Below are 25,062 nucleotides of genomic sequence, written 5' to 3'. Positions count from 1 at the left end.
TGAGGTTCTCAAGGGCCTCAGCTCCCTACATCAGCCAGAACTGCAGTGTAGCATGCACTCCTGTAACACACCAACAGCCATGCCATACAAAACAGCCTCATGATTTAGATCGGGGCTGCAACCACCTTCAATTCAGCAATTATGTCAAACTTCCCAAACTCCCAACTCCTTCTCAATACTAGAGCAAATGGTGTGTTATGTTAGCATTGGACTTAAAGAAAAATGCCACTGCTGTCAACTATAAATAACAAGAGACCCCAAAGCCTCCTGTGATGCCTAAAACCAAATCCTACAGTCTGACAGTATTCCAAAAAGAGTACCAGATAACATGAGCTGGCACACAGAATGCTGTTCAAAAGATCTGAAGTGTAGTCTTTCACTCTTTTTATACCTCCAGCACAGGACATTTAAATCACCAGTGGATTCAAGACTTCTGCAATGTTACATTCTTCATCACTGTTCAGATGCAAAGAGAAACAATTAAAATAGAACCTAGTTCTTAATATGCAGAAACACTGCGACATGTGGTAGCAAAGAATATTTAATGAATATCAAGCTAATTTTTTTCAAATGAAACCAAATTTTATTAAATTACAAGAAATGCAAAGATGGTGATAGATTAAGAAAAACATTTTCTGGGCAATCTAAAAATAAAAGACTGACACAGGTACAATTCTTTGCAACCCCCTTTATGTGATGTTACCATAAAGCTCTTCGAATCTGCATATTGACAGCTTAACATACACTATTCATACAGTAAAAAAGGTTATAAAGAACATTACATGAACAACAGAAGGCATTATTGTCTTTTGCTGTCTTTTTAAACACTAGGACATTAAACCATCTCATTGCTGAATTTAAACCTTAAATGGTTTAAACACATAGGCCAGAATCAGATACTTCTATTATAGTTCATATGATTACAAAAGTCCAATTGCATAACCCAAGTCTGATTTACCAGCAGGGAAAGAGTTTGCTGGAAATTATTCCACTATAAATCAGTTTTCATTTATATAAACTGTCTTGAAGTGCCAAGTAAACATTAAGTATGCAGAAGGTTAAGTATATTTACAGGTTCAGTGCACTTTAAATTCCTCAGTAAGAGGGTACTAAGACAGCAATAAAGAAGGAGCTTTACTTAAATGATTGTACTTGTGATAACATGAGTGGCTTGACTTAAAAAACAGAAAGAAACTATCAGCACATTAACATTCTTATGATGATTTCATGAACATTTACCAAAACATTACTGAAGTAACAGAATATTTTATCTTCCTTTACAGCCAGTGCTTATCAGGTGAGACTCAATAACACTGAAATATAACAGAATTTCCTTGTTAATATTAAACACACAAAGGAGAGAATTCCACTGTAGAATCCATTTATACCATGTCTGAACCATGTGTACAATCTTTGATGTTTTTAAATAAAAAACATGACCAGTCATAAATAATATTAAACAGTATTAAAGTTTTCATTTAGCATCTAAATAAGTTAAGATTGCTGAATTTTCAAGACTGTGAGGTTATTTCAGGAAGAAAAGGAGACAATCTAGACAGACACATTTATCACATATGCTGCTCTGATTTAGATCTCTTATGCTTTACTGCAGTTCCTAGCCATGCACACACAATACAGCCACATCTGTGCAAGTCAAAGGTTTGAAGAGTCATACTGAAGCTATAAATAATTAGAAGTAAAAATAAATGAAAATTTCCTCCATGTAAATCTTCATGAACAGAGATATTGGCCTGATTAAATTTATAGGATTGACTGGAGAGCAACGAACATGTCCACTAGCAAACTACCAACTAGTCAACATGCCTACACAGCCAACTACCCCCAGCTTAGTCATCTCAGACTTGATCCGCACGAAACTTGTCTTTAGACATGCACAAATATTCAGTGACTGTCACAGACCCCCCTAAGAAAAGGGAACGTGACTGGAACTGAGGCAGGAAGAACTGCAGACAGGAACTAACATGAAGGGCCTTAGATCATCCCCCATGAGGTGCTTCCACACAATTTCACATGCCTGCCTCCTATCAAAAACCTATTTAGACATTACCACTTAAATGGTAAATATAAAGATCATGGGAAGTATGTTGCTTACGAAAATCTTTTTAACTATTTTCAAAACATGCATTTTTTGCTACATAAGTTACTTCATACAAACACCAACACAGGTCTCGTTGCCAGCAGTGCTTAAAAATAGCTTTAGAAAAATTATCAAAATAAAATTAGATGATCCTGATAACTGATCAGGTCTGACCTCACTATGGAGATATGTTTTCTTTAAAATCATATTTATGTAGTTGCTATGAGGAATAATTGTTGGCATCTATAAAAGCTGCATAATAAAAATAAATACTTTCAGTCATTTACAACAAAATTAAGAAATATACGTTTCACTTAAACAGACAGCAATACTTTAATGGATTACTTGTTAGTCACTGTACAGTCCTGAGCATGTTTTTGCAGGCGTAATTTAGGTCATCATTCTTCCCCCACAAGTCCACATGACATGCCAGCTGGAAGAAAACTTTTAATACTTCTGAGAAGCAGTATCTTAATTTAGCTTTGGTAATTATTTGTGCAACTGTAAAAATCTTTGATTTGCTTTTCACACACCAAATAGATTATGGCAGGCACTATTGTTATTAGGATTCCTCCATCACCTTTTGACACTGATAAAGCAATCCATCTGGAAGAGCAGAACAAGGCGATCTGAACCACAAAGCCAGCATCCCTGAGTGAGTACGACAGTGCAGCAAACAGGGCACAGATGGAAGTAGCTGGCATGCCAGTATTCCCTCATTACCTTAAAACAACAGAGGCACAGAAAAAAAAAAAATGAAGTAACAATTAACAAGTAACAATAGCTACAGTATAGTTCACAAAAAAAAAATCTAACTTTCTCTCAAACTCCATTTCTGCTGTTCTCTTCTCCTCTTACCCTTACTCCTCTAACATGTCACCAAAAATCATGCCTCCTGCATGTAATCCCAGCTTCATATTTGTCATATAGCTTCATTACCATTTTTTTGTCCTGTCCAAAACCCTTCACAGTGCAGCAGTTTGCTCCCTTGTAAAATTTACTGTTTGCTGTACACTTGTACCTCTACATCAATCTTCACAGAGACCCGTGAGTAAGGCAAATAAAGTTCATAGGACAACACTCCTGTGCTTACTATGCTCCCAAACATTCCCTGCCTTAAACTGTAAGATACCTGCTTCCATGCACTTATTTTCCTGGGACAAATTATAGGTTGTAAGCAACCTTACAGTATACTTTCACTCACCTATAATATCAATTATACAGAGTTTCAGCTTCTGTTGCAGTGTATTCAGAGCTGCTGAAAGGGAACCTTGAGAAGATGACATTTTTATATTTTGTTTTACATCATTGGAAAGGGACAACCACAGCCTCCCAAAGTCTTCTGTAGTCATTTCCATTGGCCTAAAAATAAGTTCACCACATATCTTAGCAAAGTAAGATACATTATTCAGAATATATTTGGTCTCCCAAAAAATCATATCTGGAAGCAACTGGACAATACAGCAAGCAATAAGCAAATACAGATTAAACAAACCCCTCCTCTTCCTAGCTTAACATTTTAAAAAGTTTCAATTCCTTGCTTTAGATGTCTAAATTTTAAAAAAATACATTATTCTATGCAAATGGAAGACCAAAGTAAATGGCTTTGAGATATCTCCCCATTGAAAGAGACGAAACAAGTTCAATGACAGGTAGACTTTATTATAGAAAACAAGGTGGATTTTACTATAAAACAGGAAAGTCTACTGGAAAAAGAACACTTGCTTTTTCTACTCCTAAAATAAATGCAGTGTTCAATAACGAATAGAATGAGCTTTCTTCTTCCCCAACAAAAGTTGTCAGCCTTTTCATATAATGTATGGGTCTCTGTACGCAAATCACTTAGTTTGACATGTTTATATTATGCCAAATTTTAAAACAGCATGCCCTTCTGTTCACTCAGTTCTGTTAGCCTCCTCAAAAACACATTCTGTAGTTCAAGGCTATTCTAACCTGCAGCTACTGTCAATATTCTCACTGGATTTGTACTTCTTCCTGGAACTTTGCCCCTTTTTTGTAAGTGTATAAATAACCATTTACATATCTTTAACAGTCATCTCAATTATATTAAAACTAGCTGCTCAAGCTGAAGCCTTATATTTTCATAATCAATACCCAAATCGTCCTGCCCTTGTCTAATACTTATTAGAGTACATGTGTTGTTAAAAGCTGAAGCTTATTTTATTTACCTGATGAAGTCCAACAATGATAAAGTTATTGAAAATTCAAGGCGAGTTTCCATCTCTGACTGGTAATTAACAGAGCCAGAAAGAATTCCCTGTGTACAGATTTTGTTCATCCACACACATTTCTGGCAACGTTCCACATTTTGAGCTTCAATTACAGGAAACTGGTAGGTGGGACTCTCCAAAATCTATATAGTTTTTTAAAAAGAATATAGAATATAAGTCTTGCTGTCAAGTTGTGTAAGTGGCTAAGATACAGCTATAAAATTGTGTAAGTGCTTTTTATTTCAATTGATTTTTCTTGGACTATTTGGCAAGTGGACAGAGCTACCATTTCTCAGCTCTCATCAAGGATAAATCAATCATTAACATCTGCAAAAGTTCTCTAAGAATTAAAACACTGTGGAGAAATTGATCTCGCTGGCAGTTCACTTCCCCCCTCGAATGATTGCTCAGAGAGACCAAGAACTGATGACTAAGAACCCGAATTCTGTAGTTCGGTCCCAAAATAGACTAATATCCAAGTGCAAGCAACATTGCAACATACTCCAAGCTATATGCTAAAAGCAAGTTGAGAAATCATCCCTAATAACAAGGATCATTTCAAGATTACTCAGCAGTCCCTGGCCTCTCCAAACAAACTAGTAACATAGATTCTATCTGCGGTAGCAGTCTGTGTGGAAACTTAAGTGAATTACAAGGAAAAACTAGATGCGAGGTGCCCACTTTCTATCAATGCCATGACAGGTTTGATTCAAGTCAGAAATGGAAAGGAAGACTTCATAACCAATTAGCAGTTCCTTGATTAAGTCAATTCTAAAAGAAACAATCTGCTTAATTCTCTTTATCCAGTTACCCCACTTGCTGAGTATCTCTAAGGTTTCCTAACTCTGTGCTTCTTTCAGCAAAATCCGTGGATAGTCATGCCAATAGGCAATTCCTAAATGGCTTTCCAATTATTTAAGTGAAGTTTCAATCAAGACTATCACATGCTTTTACCAACCATAGTTAAATCCCAGATGTAGCTGATGTCAAAAAATAAACTGACCAAATCCTCTCCAACATCAACTGAATGCAGGAGAACAAGAACGAAATATGAATGATGTCTTCGGGGGCGGGGGGGGGGGGGGCGGGAACACAAACCAAAACTTGAAGCAAGGTTACACAAATTTTGTGTGAAGGAAGAAACTGCATCATGTCTGCCTATCACATAAATACAAATGAAGGTACAAGCCCAATAGTCACACCCAGGCAAAAAAAATTTGCACAGTGATTTCTTTAGCTACTCGATCATACCATTCTGAGTATGACTGGTTAGGTTTGCAATCAATCAGTCTTAAACACCAGGAAGAAGCTGAATTCAGAACTGAAAAATCATACATATTTGTTATATGGAGGCAAACAGTAGGAAACGAAATCAAGGCGAATTAAAAAAGTGAGATGCTAACTTTTATACCAAATAACACTAAGTTTAGTATTGAGATTTCTTTAATTACTTTTTAGGATGTGTGTAATAGCTATACCACAGGTTTTAAGGAAATGTTTTGGGAAAAAGGCATTAAACCAAATATTGCTCACTTAAATGCAAGGAAAAAGCAAAAAGTTCCAAGTGAATTTGAAATATAATGGAAACAAAGTTTCTTACCTGAAAGTGTTCTGCTTCTTCAAACACTAAGTTCACAGCATTAAGTGCAGAAGTGGTTTTATTTGAAACAAAAACAGTGAGCAACAGAGAGTCATCTGTCCACACTTTACATAAATACAGAGCTAAGGCATCACTCTGACAAAGTTCCACTACTTCAGAGTGAGTGAGCTCCTCTAGCTCTTCTGGTAAGGAAGGGACCAATGGTGTTTTATTGGCACTTTCACACTGAGCACTTGGAGAAGGCTGAAAAATTTCAATATTACTATCAGCAAACAAAGACAACTGTGACAGCCTACTATCTGAAAGTCTGTCATCCAGCCCAGATTTTTTTAGCAACTGAGGTGTTTCAAATGCTAAACTATCTTCTACAATATCTGAAGAACACAGGGAGGCTTTCCTTAACCTTGTGTGTGTATTTCCTTCACAGTCGTCCATGTTAATAGGTACTGTATCAAGTAAGGGACCAAAATCTGAAACAGCACTATTTTGGAAGTCTGACGCCTCCTCGCTATTTTGAGTTTCATTTATCTTTGATTTTCTTTTGAACTTCTGAGTAGCTGTGTCTGCTTTCCCCATCTGAAAAGGAGAAAGAAAAAAAAAAAATGGGTGGGGAAGTTTCTAGCAACCAGCTGTGTTACTGTTAACAGCATGAAACAGAGTGAGCAAGAACAGATAGTCACCAAGGAATCAATTCAGATGACAAATACAAATAGATTCCAAATATTTGAATGGATCCAGTAATGGGCTTTTGTTGTATTTCTTACAGGGTATTGGATTAGCCTATAATGCAAGAATGACTCTACATTCACTAAAACATAAACTAAAAACTCCTATTAAAAAGCAAGCACAGGTAAACATTTTCTGGTTAAACCAGTGATAAATGCCAAGATTTGAGCTGGCTAATATGATAATGCCAGTCTTAAAAAGATTACCTAATGGTGAATTCTTTAATGTTCCGCATATTACCATACATAAATAAAAAATGATCTTGACATAGGGCATCAAACTCTAGCCAAATGAATGCCAACAGCTCTGCAAAGTTGGGTCAAGGAACAGTTGTTCAGGAAAACTGAGACTAAAACTTGAAGCGCGACATGTAAACAGAGGGAAGTTCTAGTTACTGAACCAGATCTGCTCCAGAGGTCCCTTCATCAAGTAATATCCAACCCGTTTCAAGTTCTTAACAAATTACCAGATTACAAAGTAATCTTCAATAGTTTTTCAATGACTTGGGGTTTTTTGCCTCATTTTACCACAATACTAACTTGATCTCCATTTGCATATAAATATCTGTAATTGTAAATAAGGCAATATATAAACTTTAAACTGGTAAGTCTCAAAAGAACCACTTACCAGACTGACACCAGCATTTGATCCTAGTCCAATAAACAGAGTTGACGCTAACTGCTGCTTCTCTTTGTCTTCCTCAGAGAGGCTGGCAACTTGATCAGACTGCGATGCAGGAGGATCACCCACCTGTCCTGCTAATAAGCTGCCGCAAGAAACAGTTTGTGGCTCATTTTCGTTCCCTGCTTTGTTTTCTTTCTTTGGAAGATAGCCTTCTTTTCCCCATAGCTTGCGTACTCCCTCAAGTTTCAGAGTATTTGTCCTAAAAAGGCAAACAAAACAAAGCAGGATCAACCATATGAACACCACGTTTATAAAAACATGCCAACACTCCAACACCATTCACAACTTTGGTACTTTGATACACGCAGTGAGAAGCAGAATATAAAGGAACAGTTTTGCATCTGCATGAAGTTCTACCTTAGTAATGTCATTCATTACTTTTAAAACACCTTGCAAATACAAACTTGGACTAGGCTATATAGTCCTACGTATAGACCTATGCTAAGTCAGCATTAGACACCTGCAGCCAGTAGTAGACTGTGTTTGCCAACTCCATCCAGAGTTTCAGATTACATTTATAATGTATTTGAATAATTTTTCAAAAGTGAATACAAGCAACATAGTATCTATCTTTCTCCTGGGGAGAAAGATTCTGGGAGTTTCTGAGTATATTTAAATAGTTCTATTGCCAATTCCTTAAAAAATTATTTAAGTTAATGCAAGAGCCTGAAAATTAGAAGAGACCTACAAAGTATTTTTATTTCTTATGAAAAGTGCTCATGTTCTCAGACACCCTGAACTCTAGCAGAAGTAAATTCAACAGACACAGGCTAAATGCTGCAAGTCCTACACCCAAAAGGCTCACTCAAATTTTCTTGCACAAACTGGTTAAAGAATCTGAAAAAGCTTCCAACGTTTCCTGCATACCAATTTACCAGAGTATAAATGAAGTTATTAATTTGTATGAAACTATGGATATGAAATTTATTTCTAGTGTTCTAAAACTTAAGGAGTATCTTACACTGCAAATCTTAGCCTCACTTCTATCTAAAAAAGTTTCCTTAAAAGGCACATTATTGTAAGCCCATAAAAAGTAAGCACAGCCTGTAAGAAAAAGAAAGAAGCCAGAGAAAAAGATACTTAATCATGTAATCATCAGGTAATCCTGTCCCAATTTTACTGCATTAACTATCACTTAATTTGTACTTTGCGAAGAAAGCGGAAAAAACAGTCTAACTGCATTAGCTTTTTTTCTAGTTATTTCAAAGAAGATGCCATCCTGAATTTTGTCTTACATGACAGAGGTTTCCAAGTTCAACTGTATTCTTTTTAGTTCCATGTAATGAAGAAGCAAAGACACATGATATTGACAAGAACAGAAGCTTAAATGTACTTCATTTCAAACACAAATTAACTCACTCTTTATGCCCTGTCTCAGCACTATTACCAGACGTATCAGAACCAAAAGATAAACCAGTGGGGGACTGTCTGCCGGTGACGCCAGATGAGGACACGCTTGAAGCAAATGACAATCCATAAGGTTCAAAATTCAGAGCTGCAAGACAGGCAGAATCTTCAAGTTACAATGAGGCATAAAAAGGTAAGAGAGAAATCTATTTTCTGAAAATAGATATGCTGTACTGCTGCACTTCTCAGGTTTCCCAGTCAGGATCCTATCCTCATTAAAAATTGATGTTTTGTTCTCAAGTAAGTTTTTTAGACACACAGAGGATTTAACTAAAACATGTATTCATTTGGTATGCGGTTTTAAATACTGAAATTAAACAGAAATAGTGACTTTACAGCATATCACTAAAACATCTACCAATGCTTAGTACTTGTAGACAGAAGTACTGTACTGGATATAAATAAGTGAGCTTTTCCATTTGTTCATGAACCTAAATAACATTTTGAGTCCACAGTATTATGTCCATATATCACTGTCTGCTTTGCAAACATACTTGACACCTTGGGTAATAAATCATTTTCACTAAGACTTGCAAATCAGGATTCAGAACCAGCTACCTTAGCTATGCTTTACGAATCAAAAGATAGTCTGAATAGCTTCTAAAAATTGTTTTGGACTATAACATGAAAGTCATTGTTATGTACAAAGCAGAACGCAGAATCTCCTTTGCAGCCCTGGAACTATCAAGGGGTACAGTCCCTTTCCCGCATCTCTACCCCAGCCTTACACTTTCTTCTTCCCAGCAAAGTAAAGCAGCAGGGCAAAGCTGTTGGGCATCCGGGATGAGAGAATTCTCCTGATAAAGAAGGCAGCAGTGCTAAGGAAGTGTCCTGTCCCATAAAGAAGCAAGATGGAACAGAGATCCAAGGGCCTTTGTGATAAACAGCATCCACAAAGGTATTCAAACTCTACCAACCCACAAATTTAGTTATCTATAAACAAAGTATTTCAATAAACTCAGTGGACTCCCCTTCTAGAATATTTCTGAATATTCTAGCTCACCTATATCTTACCTCCTAGAATATTTATGAGCCAGCGGAAGATGATAATCACTACTTGTGATTACTGAGAAAAAACAGCCATTCATAATTTGGTTCCTACAATGGCTTCCCTGCAAAATTGTAAGAACACTGCAAACACCAGAGTGCTAAATGGATGTTCTTCAGTGGTAAAGACCATTAATTTCGTTCTCAACGCCTATGTTATGAGCACCATTATGAGCTCAATCTGACATGCAGTAGATTGTATCCCTCGCTGGTCTTTACATGTATGAAAAAACAGTATAGAATATTTAGTTTCAACATTCGACCTTTTTCAACATTTCTCCACCAAAATTTTGAATTTTCTAGCAGGCTTAAAGTGGAGACTGTAGATGTACTCCTCTCAATTTATAATTATCTCAGAAAAGTCTTAAATTCTGCCAAGCTACACATGCAAGCAAATGGACAATTATTATTTATTGTATGCATTAACTTGCACAGTCAAAATCTTCTTTTAAAAACCATAATTTAATTGTAGATAATGCAGTGTACGAGACTCATTTTTCTAATTCCTCAACAGCAAAGTAAAGCCAAGGAATGTTTTAGAAAAGCTTTCCAACCTCAGTGAATCATTCAGAGGTCTCTAAAAGAAATCCTTATGTGGCTGGCTATAATAAAGTAAACAAGTATTTCCATGGCAAAAAAGTAAAAATAAAAAAAATGCACTATAGATAAAGTTTTGGGGTATTTTTAAATAAATAAAAGCACATACTGCTGTCTTATCTGTACCTAAATTTCTTACCTAGTGTTAAGATTTGTGTCATAAAATAAGTTCACAATGGTTATTATTGCAAACTGTAGTTCCACAGTCAAGACTAAGTGCTCAGTATAGTAAAGTTAGGAAGCCTTTACTTTCACTTTAATAATCCCCCGTAAATTTCAAATCCCATAGACCAGCAGAAAAACGTTCTCATCTGCAGAACAGCAACCTATGATAAATGAACCAGATGTATGTGTATACCACATACTTAGAAGTAAAATCTAAGTTGAACTTAGCTAGGTTTACAGACAAGAGATGTATTAATATTACTTTAAGAAGTAATATTAACTGTACACTTAGACAGTTTGTTCACACTTATCAGGTAATTTACCAGCTCTTTAATAAATGCAGTAAACTAACAGTCACCTTTTTCCTGAGAAAGTTTCTCCTCTTGTCTCTGGTGATGAGGCTTATATGGTGCTGCACCATGACTAAGTCTCTCAGCCACAAACCCATCCAGAAAAGACAAGGAAGCATCTACCTACACAGAATTAAGAAAAGTGAGAAAGCAATGAAAATATTTTCTATACATGAACCCGATGTTACCAGAAGACTACTGTGTCTTATCAGCAAATCAGGATCTTCTGTCTCACATCTCCCATATCTACCAGTAAAGTTGCTGTATTAACAGAAATTGTTAAGCAAGTATGTTGAGACAGCCTTTGAGCTAGAAATTTGTAACTTAACTCCTCCACTATTGACTTTTTTTGCCTAAACAAGAAAAAAGAAAAAAAGAGAGTGGAGTTTTCCCAAAATGGTTGATCCTACCTTTATATGAAAATACCGAATTCAAAAAACCCCCCTGAAAAACCTCAGCAATATCAGTATTATTTTTCACCATTTATTATGGCCATTTCAGTGTCAAGATCAGTAGTTTCTAAATAGGACGTAAACCATTTGAATTGCAATGCAGTACCATATCGCTAAAGCAGGCCTAACTTGTCTTTAAAAAAAAAGACAAAAAATAAATCAGCGTATGAAGCCATAATTTTGTGAAAAGCTACTCCAGCTTACTATCTAAACACCATGGTTCTTTATCTTTCAGTATAGAACATTATGATTCATCACATATGCCTGAAAAAGTATGTTTCTGAAAACTCACTTTAAGCAGACTAAAGACTGGCACCAGCCAGAACTGTCAAATATCATTCATTTTGAAAACACTTTTTACCAAAATATTCAACCCTCCAAACTACAAAGAGGTTCACGAAGAACACACATTACAGCTGTCTTACCACCATGTCATTGCAACTAGCATCAAATGGAAGCAAGTTTCTCATCAGTGCTTTGTCTTCACACAGATGCTTCAATTCAAAGGCATATTGTCTCATGTAGGCGTCTAGAGAGTTGCTGAATTCTTGGATTAGTTTGTCAACTGTTTTTGAACAGGAGGTACATGATGCTATCTTGGTGACCGCAGCCATTATCCACGCTTTAGTTTCAGAAGTAACAAAAGTCTTCTTCAGCAGGCTGTGTAGCTTTGTCAAAATAACTTCTGGATCAACATCTGTAACAAGGCTGGAATATTCCCCCAACACCTATTCACAAAGAACAGACAAAATATGCATTTACTCACAGAGCAGTGCTTTCAGTTTTGAAATTAGAATGTAGTACTAAACACCACAATAAAATCCACCTCACATTCAAGAAACTATTATTTAAACATGTTCTAAATTATTTCTTTACCATTTTGTGTTTTAAATGTCAAAGGCTTGAAACGTTCTTTGTGTTTACCTCAGCAGACTCCAACTTTTAGCTTCTTAAAAATTAAATAGCTGTCTTGAAAAGAAAGCTAAACAGCAATTAGGCCCTTACTAAACATGATTTGCTCATATTGCAGCCTCTTCCTTGGGTGGAAGCTGAAGCTTACCCAGGTGCCAGACAATACTAGCATAGCACTTGGCCAGTCACCTGCAAGGCTAAAAATGCATTTCACAACCACATCTGGCCTAATCCTGATGAAGACAGAAAGGCCCTCAGCATGCAGTCAGATTCATGTGGCTGCTAAGCCATTCCAATAGTCACTTGCCTTAAAGGGAGCAAGTCAGCTTTTCCACAAACTGTGACAAGCTAAGTAGTCCTTGGGCACCAAAAGAGGTCACTAAAAATAGATTTCAGCATATTATTTTGACTTCAAGTAAAAACAGAATATTAATGACTAAAAATAAAACAGTTAAAAATATTTATTAAAAACATCACCACCTTTGACAGTTTCCCCATATCTGTGTATTCAATTTTGACCATGTGTCTACCTTACCCAACTCATAACTTGAAAGAATTTCTGTGGATACAATGCATCTTCCTCTTCAAGTAATGCTAAATAAGACTGTACTGCATACTTCCGCAGCTGATCATCTTCTTTTCCATCAAATCCTAGACAGAAAATACATACTTTGCCTGAAACGCAAATAACCTCTCCCATGAAATATTCCAAAGTGCATTTTAAGAAAAAAAGCCAGATGATTAAGGAACCCATCTAATTCTTCAGAACATTCAGGGAGTTACTCACCTTCAGCCAACAGCCTCAGAAAGTTGTTTGGGATATCAGGATGCACAACATCACCTCCAACTGAAAACACAGAATTCATTGTTTGGATGAACCACTCATTGTCAGGGGCATACGTGTCCAGATGTTAAGGAATGAAGTGCTAAGGTGTAACTTTTTCTTTCTTTTTTGGTGTGTTTCCTAAGGAAACAAATTTTCCACAAATAAGCTACCAATCTTGCTCTCCCCAGTAAGCTGGGGGCCTGATGGTCAAATATCAGCTCATCTAACCAAAGAGGATATATTCCTGTATCTTTTATAAAGTGTTTCCTGTAAACTTCATGAAAACTGGCAGTCAGGTAGAGAAGTCTTAAATTACTGCCCCGTTGAAAAAGCCTGTGCATGAACTTAACAGCTATCCATTATGTGCAATTCGCTGGCTTGCCAGTCAATATATCTTTAAGTTGTGCATGAATAAATGTTAGACTGAAAAATAATAGTTTAAGTAGACTTCGCATAGTAGGAACAGTTACATGTTCACACAAGGATTTAGCTCTGGAAGCCTGTCCTAGTGTATTTTAAGTTCACACTTGTTCCATGCTAGCTTTCCAGCATAATCTTTTCAGTTTGTTTACCCAATATCACTTGATCAATGACAGACTAGCTGTTCTTTTTATCAGTGTTTTACTATTGATTTAGTGAAAAACAATAAACATTTATTTTGAAGTACTCCACAGAAAGCAACATTGCTTTTTTTTTAATATATAAAATTTTATCAGCCTTTGCTAACTTTGGAAGTTAGCTTCTGCCTTCCCTCAAATAAATCCTGAAAACGCACACTTACCAAATGGAAATTTTGAACAGTACAGAAACATTAATATTATTGTCTTATTTTTGCATACTGCCTGACAGCACAGCTTTTTTTGTACACTACTCTCTGTGCCAAGCAGTGTACAAATAGGATGGTAAGGGAGCCCTCTGTTAGAAAGAGCTTACAACTCAAATTATCAGACAAGAATACATACAGAAAATCAGGCAATGGCAAGTCTAACAGCGATGTCCACCGCATGTCAAACACCTAATCATTGCTTTCATCTTTTTAGCATCGTTAAATAATCTTTTGTTTCTATGAAAATGTGTTATTCTTAAAATCCATACACCAATGAAGTGTTCTCTAATAGGAAGATCATTCCCACAATTACAGAACAGCACTCAATGTAGCATTGAGGCATCTCTCTCCATGCAGTGGTGTAAGACTTCAAAGTTTTAATTTAAAAATACAAGGTTTCAATGCTAAACTCCAAAGCCAAAATAAAGTATTTCGAGTGCCATTACTTTTTCTCAGTGAAATACAAGAAACACTGTGGTCTTTTTTGTATGCATTTTCTTTTGCATACTTCAAAAGATCATGAAAGATGCTTTGAAAGGTACAAATGCTACATTTGCCTGAGCTCTGACTCCAAAGCTTCAGAAAAATAAAAGGATATTTCTCAGCTAGTTCTGCTATTTTGCCAACTAAGTTGATGATAGTATATTCTTCCTTGCTTTCTTTTAAGTAGTCAAGCATCTTCTGAACTATGACAATTACATTCTGTCCATTTGTAATTCTATAGAGAAGCTCTAAAGTCTGAAAGAGAAAGCAAAAAATATATTTAATTGGCTCTGACGACTCAAAAAAAGGAAACAGGCAAAGAGAAACACTTTAGTATGATGCCAAATTGATCAACTGTCTTTATTTAGCAAGTCTTAAACAAAATACACTGCTTATCTACACAGCTTGTCACATTAATATGACTCATAACTGCTCTCACAATAACTGAGACATAACATGCCTTTTACACTACTCATTTTAGAAAACCCATCACCCATCTTAAAAATTACGTTAATTTTTCATGTTTAAAAATTCACTGACCTCCCTTTTAATAATGGGATCTGGATGGTCCAGACATTCAATTATTGTCATCTGGTGCTGAAGTGCCAGATTAGGATCCTGCTGGATAACATAGGTCAGAGCCTTTAAACCTAGAATATAAGTGATTGGGAATGATGTAAGAGAATGCATACTACTATGATCAAATTGAAAACATCTTAATGAAATCAGGTATCCTTACCTAAGTATTTCAAATTAATTTTGGGTGACAAAACAAATTTTCCAATGCACTTGGCAGCCTTTTCAAGTAGTTCAGATTTGGGATGAATTGTATAAATTGTATGGACACATTCAAACAAGATGGCTGCAGGGGGGGAAAGGACACGTAATTAATGTGTATTAAATACTTCTATAATGCAAAAATTCTTAACAAGCAAACAGGTTCATTGACTGTATTGCAGTGTTGTCCCACCCCCACTGAATCTAACTGCAGAGTACCGACTGACATAAGTAAAAACAGGATGAAAGACTATCTCCTTTAGTATATACATATTTTTAATTAGCCTTTGCCATTGTGCAACCTTTCTGTCCTTAAAGTTCCTCCAACCTTGCAGTCTCCTATAGTTGCTCAAGGGACTGGACTGGGATGGTCTTTAGAAAGCCAATGGGCAACTATAAAGGATTTGAGACAAAATATTTTTCAATAATTCATTTGATTTCTTAGCTACTACCAACAGGCAAAATCATCCCAAGAACATCCATATTAAAAAAAAAAAAAAAAAAAAACAACTTTGCGTAGTTGTTTGAGAAAAAGCTAGAAGTAAACTGAACAACACACAAGAAATAATTAATCCTTTGTGGCAGCAATTTGGGCAAAGATTCAGGCCAAGTTACTCTCCTCAAGTTAATTGGCATTTAAAATCATTATGTCATTTTCAGTTGTTCTTGTAATTCAGCCTCTAACTGAACTGTCCAATAGACAACCACTTACTCTTCTTAAGCATTACAAAACTAAATCTGGGAAAGACTAGCATATTAACAACTCAATTGCCTACAAGAAGCAAGAAACATGCAGTAACCAAGGACTTTGTGTTAGAAAGAATAATCATCAATTACATTTTTCTTTTGTCTGGGATCATCAACTGAAGTTTTATAAAAAGCTTATCACATGTGAACAAAAACTACATTCTATGTCCTTGTATAAATCATAATAAACTTCCTACTTTGGCCCCTAAGTGCTTAAAACAAATTTACTGTTTAACTGTCAGCAACTGCAAGTGCAAATTGTCTGTATTACAAGACAACACACCTCCCAATATCTTGTATGTTCTTGCCTAAAAGAATAGAAGCAAGACACTGACACTGAATACACTAAATGTCTGACAGATGCTTCCTCATGTATTATTTACTAAAAGAGAATACTTCCCCAAAGCTTCCCTTTTTAGTGGAAGTGAAGCTTACACAATGCTTTACAAAAGATGTATCAAGTAGGCATTAGACATCTAGAGCTTTGGGCCATGTTCCAAAGTTCCACAGTTGAGATTTGTGCCAAAAAGATCTTTTCACAGGCACCACTATCACTGAACTCTCAAGGTGTAATTTTTATTAACTGTGGCTAGAGGAAGAGCCCCATGCAGCTGTAAAGAACTGATGCTGTCACTCTTGCACACTTTTTATTGCCTTTCTCAAGGCAGTGAAAAGAAGATCTAAGCATTTTTAATAAACAGGGCTGTATAACTAGGATTCTTCCTTTATTGTTTATTTCAACTTAAGCAATATTCAATAAGAGCTTTCATGAAGAAGCTGACTTTCTGTATTTAAGGCCAAGGACAATGCAAACATAGGATAGAGGCTTTTCAGTCAAGATTAATTCAGTCAAGATTAATTAAGTAAATAAAAATTTTTTACTTCAATGATAAAAAACTGTGCTGTACAGCAATGTATCATTTGTTTTACAATTTACTTGTCAGACACTTAAGAATACAGTTGTATATTAAGAATATAATCAGATTTTTCAAAAGCACTGCATGCATATTTTAGCACAATCAACTACTCACATTTTCAATCTTTCCAAATACTGATAATTATATAAAATAGCCTCACCCACCATATGTAATATTATGATTTATCTCTGCTCTTCTTAAAGATTCATCTAGAACATCATACATCAATTCGCTTGTCCTGTTTAACAAGAAAAAAAATATTTAAAATTATTTGCAGCACTAACAAGCATGTAGTCTTATTTTGCCAAACAGCTCAAATACTAGTATTGAAATCTGTAACCCAAATTATTCATATCCACAGATTCGCTTTAACATGTTTCTAAATGGCATCTAACAAGATGTTTGCAGCTTTCAAAAGAAACATTTACCATATCGCAAGAATAAAACCATTTCCCTCACTGCTTGTATAAAAAATAAAACAAACAGAAAAAGGATAACAGACAACTAGGTCCGCACAAAATGACACCACTTTTAAAAGTATCTTTACTCTGGATTTTCACAGAGTTGTTTGGTAACCTAGTAACAGAAGTCCCAGCAAAAATATAATTCAAGCATATTCCAAAATAATCAATTGTTTAGCCAATCCAGAAGCTAAGAAACTAATTCTGCAGTTTAAGAAGTATCTGTTTACTGTATTGGTTAATAACAAATGTATAAGAAGTTCAACACTGAAATCCTCTTATTAAAAAAAAAAAAAAAAAACAGAAAGCTGTCTATGAGGTACAGGTCATGACTGTATTCTTTGTACCTTCAAAATATTAATTACAGAGAAAGATCTGGTTACCTTGGATCATCTTTTCCTAACAGCCCCAATATTCTTAAAAGCTGAATTTGTAACCATGGTGCTGGCACACTGTGATAGTTGAAGTCAATAGGCAGCTTTCCTCCCACTACCTGCTTTAGGATGGTTACAAAACTCCCAGTCAAGTCCTTGTATCCAGATGAGTTTTCCTACATAACGAAAAAAAAATACAATTCAAATATTTTGATACAGCACCTCAAAAGTAAAAATAATCCACAAATTGAGTAAGATCAAAGATACCTACACCTATGGTTTCATTTATTTAAGTCAAACTTTTACTCTCATCCCCCAACACTTGTAAACTCTTCACTTTAAACCTATGCTATTTTCTCACACATTTGCAAAGGGAGTGAAAGTAACTTGAGGGCAACAGTAAAAAAAAACCAAAAAAAAACCAAAAAAAAACAATTTACAAGCAAACTTCAGCAAACCCTTTAACACACTGTAGAAGTTAGATCCTCCAGGTAAGGATGCCAATGATGCTAAGCATACGGATCATGCAAGAAGTGGATCTGTCAAGCTAAATGGAGAGCTAGCACAAAAAACATAACACAGATATCCATGATCACATAAATTAACTTTTCTAATGTAAGTTTTTTCTGCAAAACTTCTGTACAGTACACCGTGTATTTAAAATTTAAAAATACATATACAAATAGCTCCTAAATTCAGTCATGCTTCTAATTCTTTGCCTACCTTAATCATTTGAAGATAAATATGCAAAGAAGCAGCCATGACTCCAGCATCCCTGTCACATAAGGCTTTCCGGAACTTATCATGAATATGCTGAACTTGATTAGGAGCAATGAGATAGAATTTATACAAAGCTTGAACAGCTTTTCTTCGGATAATTTCCCTGAAGAGAAATGAGATTTACACAAAACAAAATGAAGCTGCTTGTGTATTTTAAGTACTTGACTTAACAAAACAACTTGCACTTGTTATGTCTACAGCAATGTAAAATTGTGTAATCAGCCATCAGAACATCACGATTTGGAGAGAGATGAGAACCCATATTTTACATATTTGATAACAAATGACTTTGCAAATACCATCTAAGTGAGAAAGTGACAAAGCAAACTTAAAAGTATAGTAGGGCTTGATGTCAGATTGACAATTCAAAAGAATGGCCACCAAATAAACAATGAAATTGGCCACTGCTAATCTGCTGTGGTCACATGTGCAGCTCCAAAAAATACCTGTCTAGAAGTTACTGAGTCAGTTCATTCTGCAGTTCCCTTTCTAATCAACACAACACTTATAATGTTATCCTTCATGTATGGGATATTATAAATTAACAATAAAACAATCCAAGGGTATTGATATCTGCAGATACGCTTTTACCAAAGTTTCTATAAAGAGCTTTATTAAAAAGAGTATCAGTGAAGTACTTCAAGGATCCCAATCTGTTCCTCCACTTACTCTACAAACACTTCTTCATCCACATATTTGTTAAAAGGACTCCAACAGAAAAATTCAGTTACATTTACCTATCAAAACTGGTTATGAAAAAAATTAATACCTATCCAATACTCAGTCAAGACCACAAATAAATGAGACAAGAATCCGAGAGAAAAACTAGGAGAGGAACAATTTCTGAAGGTAATTATTAGAAAGACCAATTCAGAGAAAAAACACCAGTTTACTAAAACTACCTACACAATTAAGTTATTCAACCACACAAGGCCACTTGAAATTCTGTAAATGAATACATACTTAGAGTGCTGGAGCTTGTCTTCTATTAGGGGAAGAACAGCTGGAATCATCTCCCGTGGAAAGATCTGGCTGACAATGGTTAATGCCATGCACACCTCTACTAGATTAGTGCTCTGTAAGTCCTGTTACAATCATTGAAATAAGACAGCCATTGTTCATTTAGACTTTTAAATTCTGCACAGACATACCCCAAATCTTTCACAAGTAGGCTGGATCTAGCCCACCTATACAGCCCACCTACAGCAAGCATCCTGCTGCCAGCCATCCTGTTGTCTGCTCATGTTTGAGAAGCATCAGATCTCACTGAGATAATCAAGTTTTTCTTCTCTTGTACAGGAAGAAGGTTTCTTCCTGTACAAGAGCTCCTCACATTTGTGTTATAGAACTACATTCATATTTTAAACATATGCAAGATTAACACAGAGCTACAATCAACGTTGTTTACTGAAATAGTTTGATGATTGCAAAACTATGCTGAGTCCCCACTTGGATCAATGGGATGAGTCATTTCTCACAATTCAACAGTATTCTCTCTAGTGCCTTTGATCTAGCCCAAAGAATAAAAAAAAAAAGAAAAAGAAAAGAGAGAAAGCTCGATAATACTGCCAATCACATATTTGTACACTAAAATAAGACATTACCTACTCCCTAAGAAGAGAATGCAAATTACACGTAACGTTCTACAAAAAAAAAGAAAATGCACAATCTGTCCCAAATACAATTAAAAATAGTAGATATAGCTCACTGTAACCTTAAACCAAAAAAGGATGGATGAATTAATGAAATACAAGACTAGAATTATTTTTGAAAACAAATGAAACGTGTAAGATTTCCAGTTCACATCATTATTTGCTCTGGCCATTTGTCCCAGATAGGTTTTAGTGCTCATTTTGGTTTAGTTCTTTGTGGACTCTCATTTTTTCACTTTTTTCTATATCCTTAGTAGTTTCAAGTCAGATTTCTAAAGATTATAAAACACTTTTCAATCACAACAGCAAAATGACCATCACTTTCGGTCTACAATTTATGTGACTTCGGACTACTGTAATATAAAAGTAATCATTATGCAGAAAGAGTTGTTATAAGTCACAATTGCTCCATGTAAGAGGCAGTAATACTGAAGACGACACCTATGAAATAATATTAGGTAATAGATTTTCCGTGTCACTCCAAATCATATTTCCATTTTCTATCAAAAGAACTCAAAGAAGCCAACAGATACTTGCTGTCAGCTAAAAGCAAAAGTTTACACTAAAATATGCATGCATGGCTCCTCCTGGAGTTGAGAATGCATAGAATTGGTACATTTTATAAAGGAAATTTTATGGTATATCCCCTTTGAAAAAATTGAAAATTATAGCTTCAACAGCAGGAACGCCAAGATTAAATTAAAATGCCAAGGAAAGCCATTTCAAATATTCATTCCTAACCAAAGAAACAGCAACTTTAAGAGAGCAAGATAGAATTAATGAGTACATAGCTTAGATGTTGTGTGACACAAAACAGAAAGAATTGGTCCAAGTTTAGTTTACCTCCAGACCTCCAAAAACACTGTACCTTCACAACTGTGTTCACAAGTAGAAGTAGCAGTTCATGATTTTCATGGAGAAATAAAGAAACTGCCAAGTAACCTATAAAAGAAAGCAGCCTCCATTACTACTTTCAAGTAATGAGGAACTTCAAGATAGAAAACTTAAGACTGTCTAGTACAAGAAGTGTTAATTCAAACAATTAAAAAACCCAGCAAAAAAAACCACTGTTGGATGATAGTTGCTGGTGTTTTAAATATCAAGACTTTCTCCTATTTCCAGGCAAACCAGTTATATTTAAGTTGCAGTAAAGATCAACAAATAACAGCTAAGAATTCATAAGGAGAAATAAGAGACACTACAATACTGTTATAGCTAAAGAGCACCCAAGAACACCACGAGAAATCACTTCCTGGAAAACGAGTATCTTCTCTGCACGGACAAATGTATATTCCTTCTAGACTACACAACAAATGCACTTCCTTATATTTGTTTCTCTTTTTTCAAAAAATAAAGTTCCACTTCAAATAAATTTTATATTCAACTTGGAATACAGAAGTAAATTCACCATCCTATGCAAAAACTCCCTTTTTATTTCTTAACAAGGAGGAAACAATTCCAGAACCCCAGAAAAGAAACCTGCCAGAAACCTTTTTCAAGACCCCTCTTCCTTTTAAACTAAGGGACTTAAAGTCGGGGGGTGGGGAGGGTGTGCCACAAGTCATGACAATATTTATATTACAGAGATGGATCTTAAAAAAGGTCTTGGTTCATTCAGGGCTGAGGGATCAAAATGAGCAACTTCAATACAAATAACTGTATTGTCTGGGCTATCAGATTGATCTATCTGCTTGTGAAACCATAGACTTGGTCAGCTTAGCACACCTGCAAAAATGTAGTTCACTCTCATTCACTGAGGCTCACATTAGGTAGAAAGAGTAACCCATCTTGACTGGATCAACTGACAACACTTCCTTAATACAGACTTTGTTATATTGCACCAAGAACAGACAATGTCATTCTCATATATCACATATAACTGCAGAACAACAACAAAAAAACCCAAAACCCACACACTCTTGATAACATCCTTTTATCAGACCAAAGCTTAAGGGTGCTTTGTGTCCAGAGAACTTTAAGCCACCTACATTTAAAAAAAAATAACACTGCTTCATCAAAGCCTTCTCGAAAAGAGCCCTAGCATGGAAAGGTCTCAAACCAATTAATAACAAGACACGTTGGTTCTTGACACTTACAGAAGTCACAAAGTTTTCTTCAAAACAGCTTACCACCTGCCCTCCCAGGTTTGCTGAAGACAGAATTTCTTAATCCCTGCCAGAGCATCTGCGCACTGGCTTTCATTACTCAGGGATAAAGCAACTTTAAATCATCACTTGTAACGCATTCTCTCAGAAACTCCAATACTTGAGTGGATGATCCAGATGAAATTCAAACAAAAGGATATCAAACAAGCATATCCCGCAAGACATTGCCTTCCTTCTGTGTATGCAGACATATTATTGCTTGGAGTTAAACCATTTTCTCTGCAAACAAGAAGAAATGTCTTCACTAGGCAGTTGAATCAACAACTGCAAGGAAATTCTCCAGACAAGACAGGCTGACAGCTATTTCAAACTAAATCTACTGGAAACAAGTTAATAGCCACACTGGTAGGCAAGGAAATTTCAAAGAAATCTGAACGAGCCTTTCAGATTTCCTCAGGAACTTCTGCACCTATGCTATAAGGACCTCCCTATTTGCCTCATTTCCTACAACTGTTTCTAAACTAAAAAAATCCTACAAGCACCAAAACAGAAAATATTTTAGGGCCACTTTGCTAACAGCAATAAGTTGTTTATAAAAATCCTAAACAACTATCTCTAAGTTAAATACTGGGAAATCAATACTATGCTCGCAGAAATTATCTGACTTTAACATCTTTGTCTACTCTTGTACTACAGTACTTGAAAAAGTACTTGAAAAAGCCTGTCAGAAACTCATTCTCAGCTTGATGTGTTTTTTAACAAAATTTCTTGTAAATTACTTGTTTATTGGTGCCGCAATTCAAAACAATGAAAGAACAACCAATGATTTAAAATAAATTAATTTCCCCTGCCTTCCATTCTACAAGCAGATACAGAGCAGCTCGCAAACTAGGAATTTAGTTATTTTCAAAGAGGAGTGAGAGACTATGAAACAAGACAAAGAAAACAGAAGAACATTCTAAGTTGTATTTTTACATGAATTATAAATCCTAAGAAACTTTAAAAATACAGTTTGAGAATATTATTAAGGCTACAGCTCCATGCACGTACCAACTCTTTTCTCCAAAAGATTTCCTTGCTGTGCAAGCTTGATTGCATGGATATATCCAAAGGAAGACTCGTACCCCAGCATTTCACAATAGATGAGTCTCACCATACATTCTTTCATCAGTCTCTGAAATACCAAAAATAAATTATTGAGAATTTTAAGCCAGCCATGTTTTATGCCCTTCTTCACTGCTCTAGTGAAGCAGAGAACTTTATCTGATAGAAACATACGTGCATTCACATCTGTTTTCTAAAATCGTACTCTTAATTATTCCTTTGCTATGAACCTCTTCTGCGAACCAATATTAACTTCTGACCCTAAGACCAGAACTCCCCATATACTACCCTTAAAGATGCTATCTTGTTTTGATTAGCATGCATGTGATCAACACTAGGTTAATTATGACTAACAAAAAATATTCATTATCTGAAGTGTTAGATGATCACACTGCTAATGCAAATTATTTTTTACCAATCACTACACTGACCTAGGATGGGTTTTCACTATGTGTGAGGTAAAACTTTATTTTTGCCTTCAAAAATCCTCACTCATGGGACTGAGATACACATTAACTAACTCAAACCAGACTGTATCAACTCCTGCAACTCAGACATGAGCAACAGTGCATACAACAAAGCACAGCTTCTTATACAGCACAAATTAATTGTAAGAACAATGTCAGCCTGCAAAGAATGCTATTTGATGGAAGCAGTTCATCACCTAACCTTTTTGTCTGCATTATTTCAGAAACTACAGAAGGATAGACTCTGGGGGCCATATTATTACAGTTTATTCACACCAAACAGAATCACAGTGTCCTCACTATTTTAACCATGCTGCAAAAACACAGACATTGGTACCTTTTAATGCTGATGATTAAATATCAATAATGCAGATAACCTGTACACTCCACCTGGCAAAAAGAGTGAGAACACTGTTTTTCTTCACCTTTGTTGTGCTGTTCCCACAGCCTGTAACCACTAACAGAACTTACAAGTGTTGTGGTGGGGGCAGAAACTGTTGCTTTCAAACTGGTTAGTTCCTGCTGGATTAATTTTTCTTCTTCCTAGAAAAGATTAAACTTCTTATTTTAATCTCGCATAAATTTTGGAGGCAAAATACAAAACAAGAGTCAAAGAAGACATGTTAATTTAAGAGTACTCCACCGGCTGCTCAGAACCAGTGTACACCTCATTTATGGTAGTAACACCGGGCTCCTTGTTTCAAGCACAGAAGGCAATACTTGGCGGCCGTGTCTGCCCATATCATGCCCCGCACTCAACAGTATAACGCGGCAGCCACGAGTATGCATCGCAGTGATGTTTACGGTCGGGTTCCGGAGCTCAAGAGGACAGCGCCGGGGCTGAGGGGAGACGCCGGCGCCCCGCCACCGCGCACGGGGCCCACAGCCCAGCCCACCGCCCCGCGCCCCACGGGCCGCAGCGCCCACAGGACCGCGCCGGCACCTCAGGGAGGCCGGGGGGCAAGAAGGGAGAGGAGTAAGGCCCGGCCCCCGCCCGCTTCGACGCGGCGGGAGGAGCAGTAGGCGAGGCCCGGCCCGCCCCGGGGCGCCGCCCGCAGCCCGTACATGCTTGGAGGTGAGCGCCGTGATGCTCCGGATGAGGCTCCCGAGCCGGGAGGTGGCCGAAACCCTGCCAGGGCCGCCGGCGCCCCCCGGCCCGGCGCCCGGGTCGTGCTGCCCCAGCAGCCCGGGCAGCACGCTCAGCGTCTGCTCCACCACGTCGCTCATGACGGCTCCCGCCTCAGCCCGCTCCCCGCCGCCGCCCGGAAGGGAAG

The 25,062-nt window shown here is 36.5% G+C and overlaps 1 protein-coding gene across 5 annotated transcripts; it reads right to left on the bottom strand.

Annotated features, from left to right (window-relative positions):
* Positions 1 to 575: 575 nt before the first annotated feature.
* Positions 576 to 25,062, bottom strand: AP4E1 (adaptor related protein complex 4 subunit epsilon 1). Of its 5 annotated transcripts, none has more exons than XM_075506043.1 (21): positions 24,854 to 25,062; positions 24,260 to 24,331; positions 23,268 to 23,391; positions 20,981 to 21,054; positions 19,424 to 19,545; positions 18,404 to 18,563; positions 17,690 to 17,856; positions 17,010 to 17,083; positions 15,144 to 15,266; positions 14,945 to 15,054; positions 14,520 to 14,659; positions 13,057 to 13,169; positions 12,805 to 12,920; positions 11,783 to 12,085; positions 10,914 to 11,028; positions 8,699 to 8,834; positions 7,283 to 7,538; positions 5,930 to 6,505; positions 4,288 to 4,472; positions 3,303 to 3,460; positions 576 to 2,821 (listed from the first exon to the last, which is right to left on the bottom strand). In XM_075506043.1, the coding sequence occupies exons 1-21, from the start codon at positions 25,013 to 25,015 to the stop codon at positions 2,661 to 2,663; spliced, it is 3,447 nt and encodes a 1,148-aa protein (XP_075362158.1). In that variant the 5' UTR covers positions 25,016 to 25,062; the 3' UTR covers positions 576 to 2,660. The 5 variants fall into 5 exon arrangements, with proteins under 5 accessions (XP_075362158.1, XP_075362160.1, XP_075362159.1 ...); XM_075506045.1 differs by lacking the exon at positions 24,854 to 25,062 and adding an exon at positions 24,732 to 24,811; XM_075506044.1 differs by lacking the exon at positions 24,854 to 25,062 and adding an exon at positions 24,456 to 24,686 and having other exon boundaries at positions 577 to 2,821.

Source organism: Mycteria americana, chromosome 6 (assembly GCF_035582795.1).
Source record: "Mycteria americana isolate JAX WOST 10 ecotype Jacksonville Zoo and Gardens chromosome 6, USCA_MyAme_1.0, whole genome shotgun sequence".
NCBI lineage: Eukaryota > Metazoa > Chordata > Aves > Ciconiiformes > Ciconiidae > Mycteria > Mycteria americana.
Note: the sequence above shows the minus strand (reverse complement) of the source record. Positions and strands in the feature narration are given on the sequence as shown.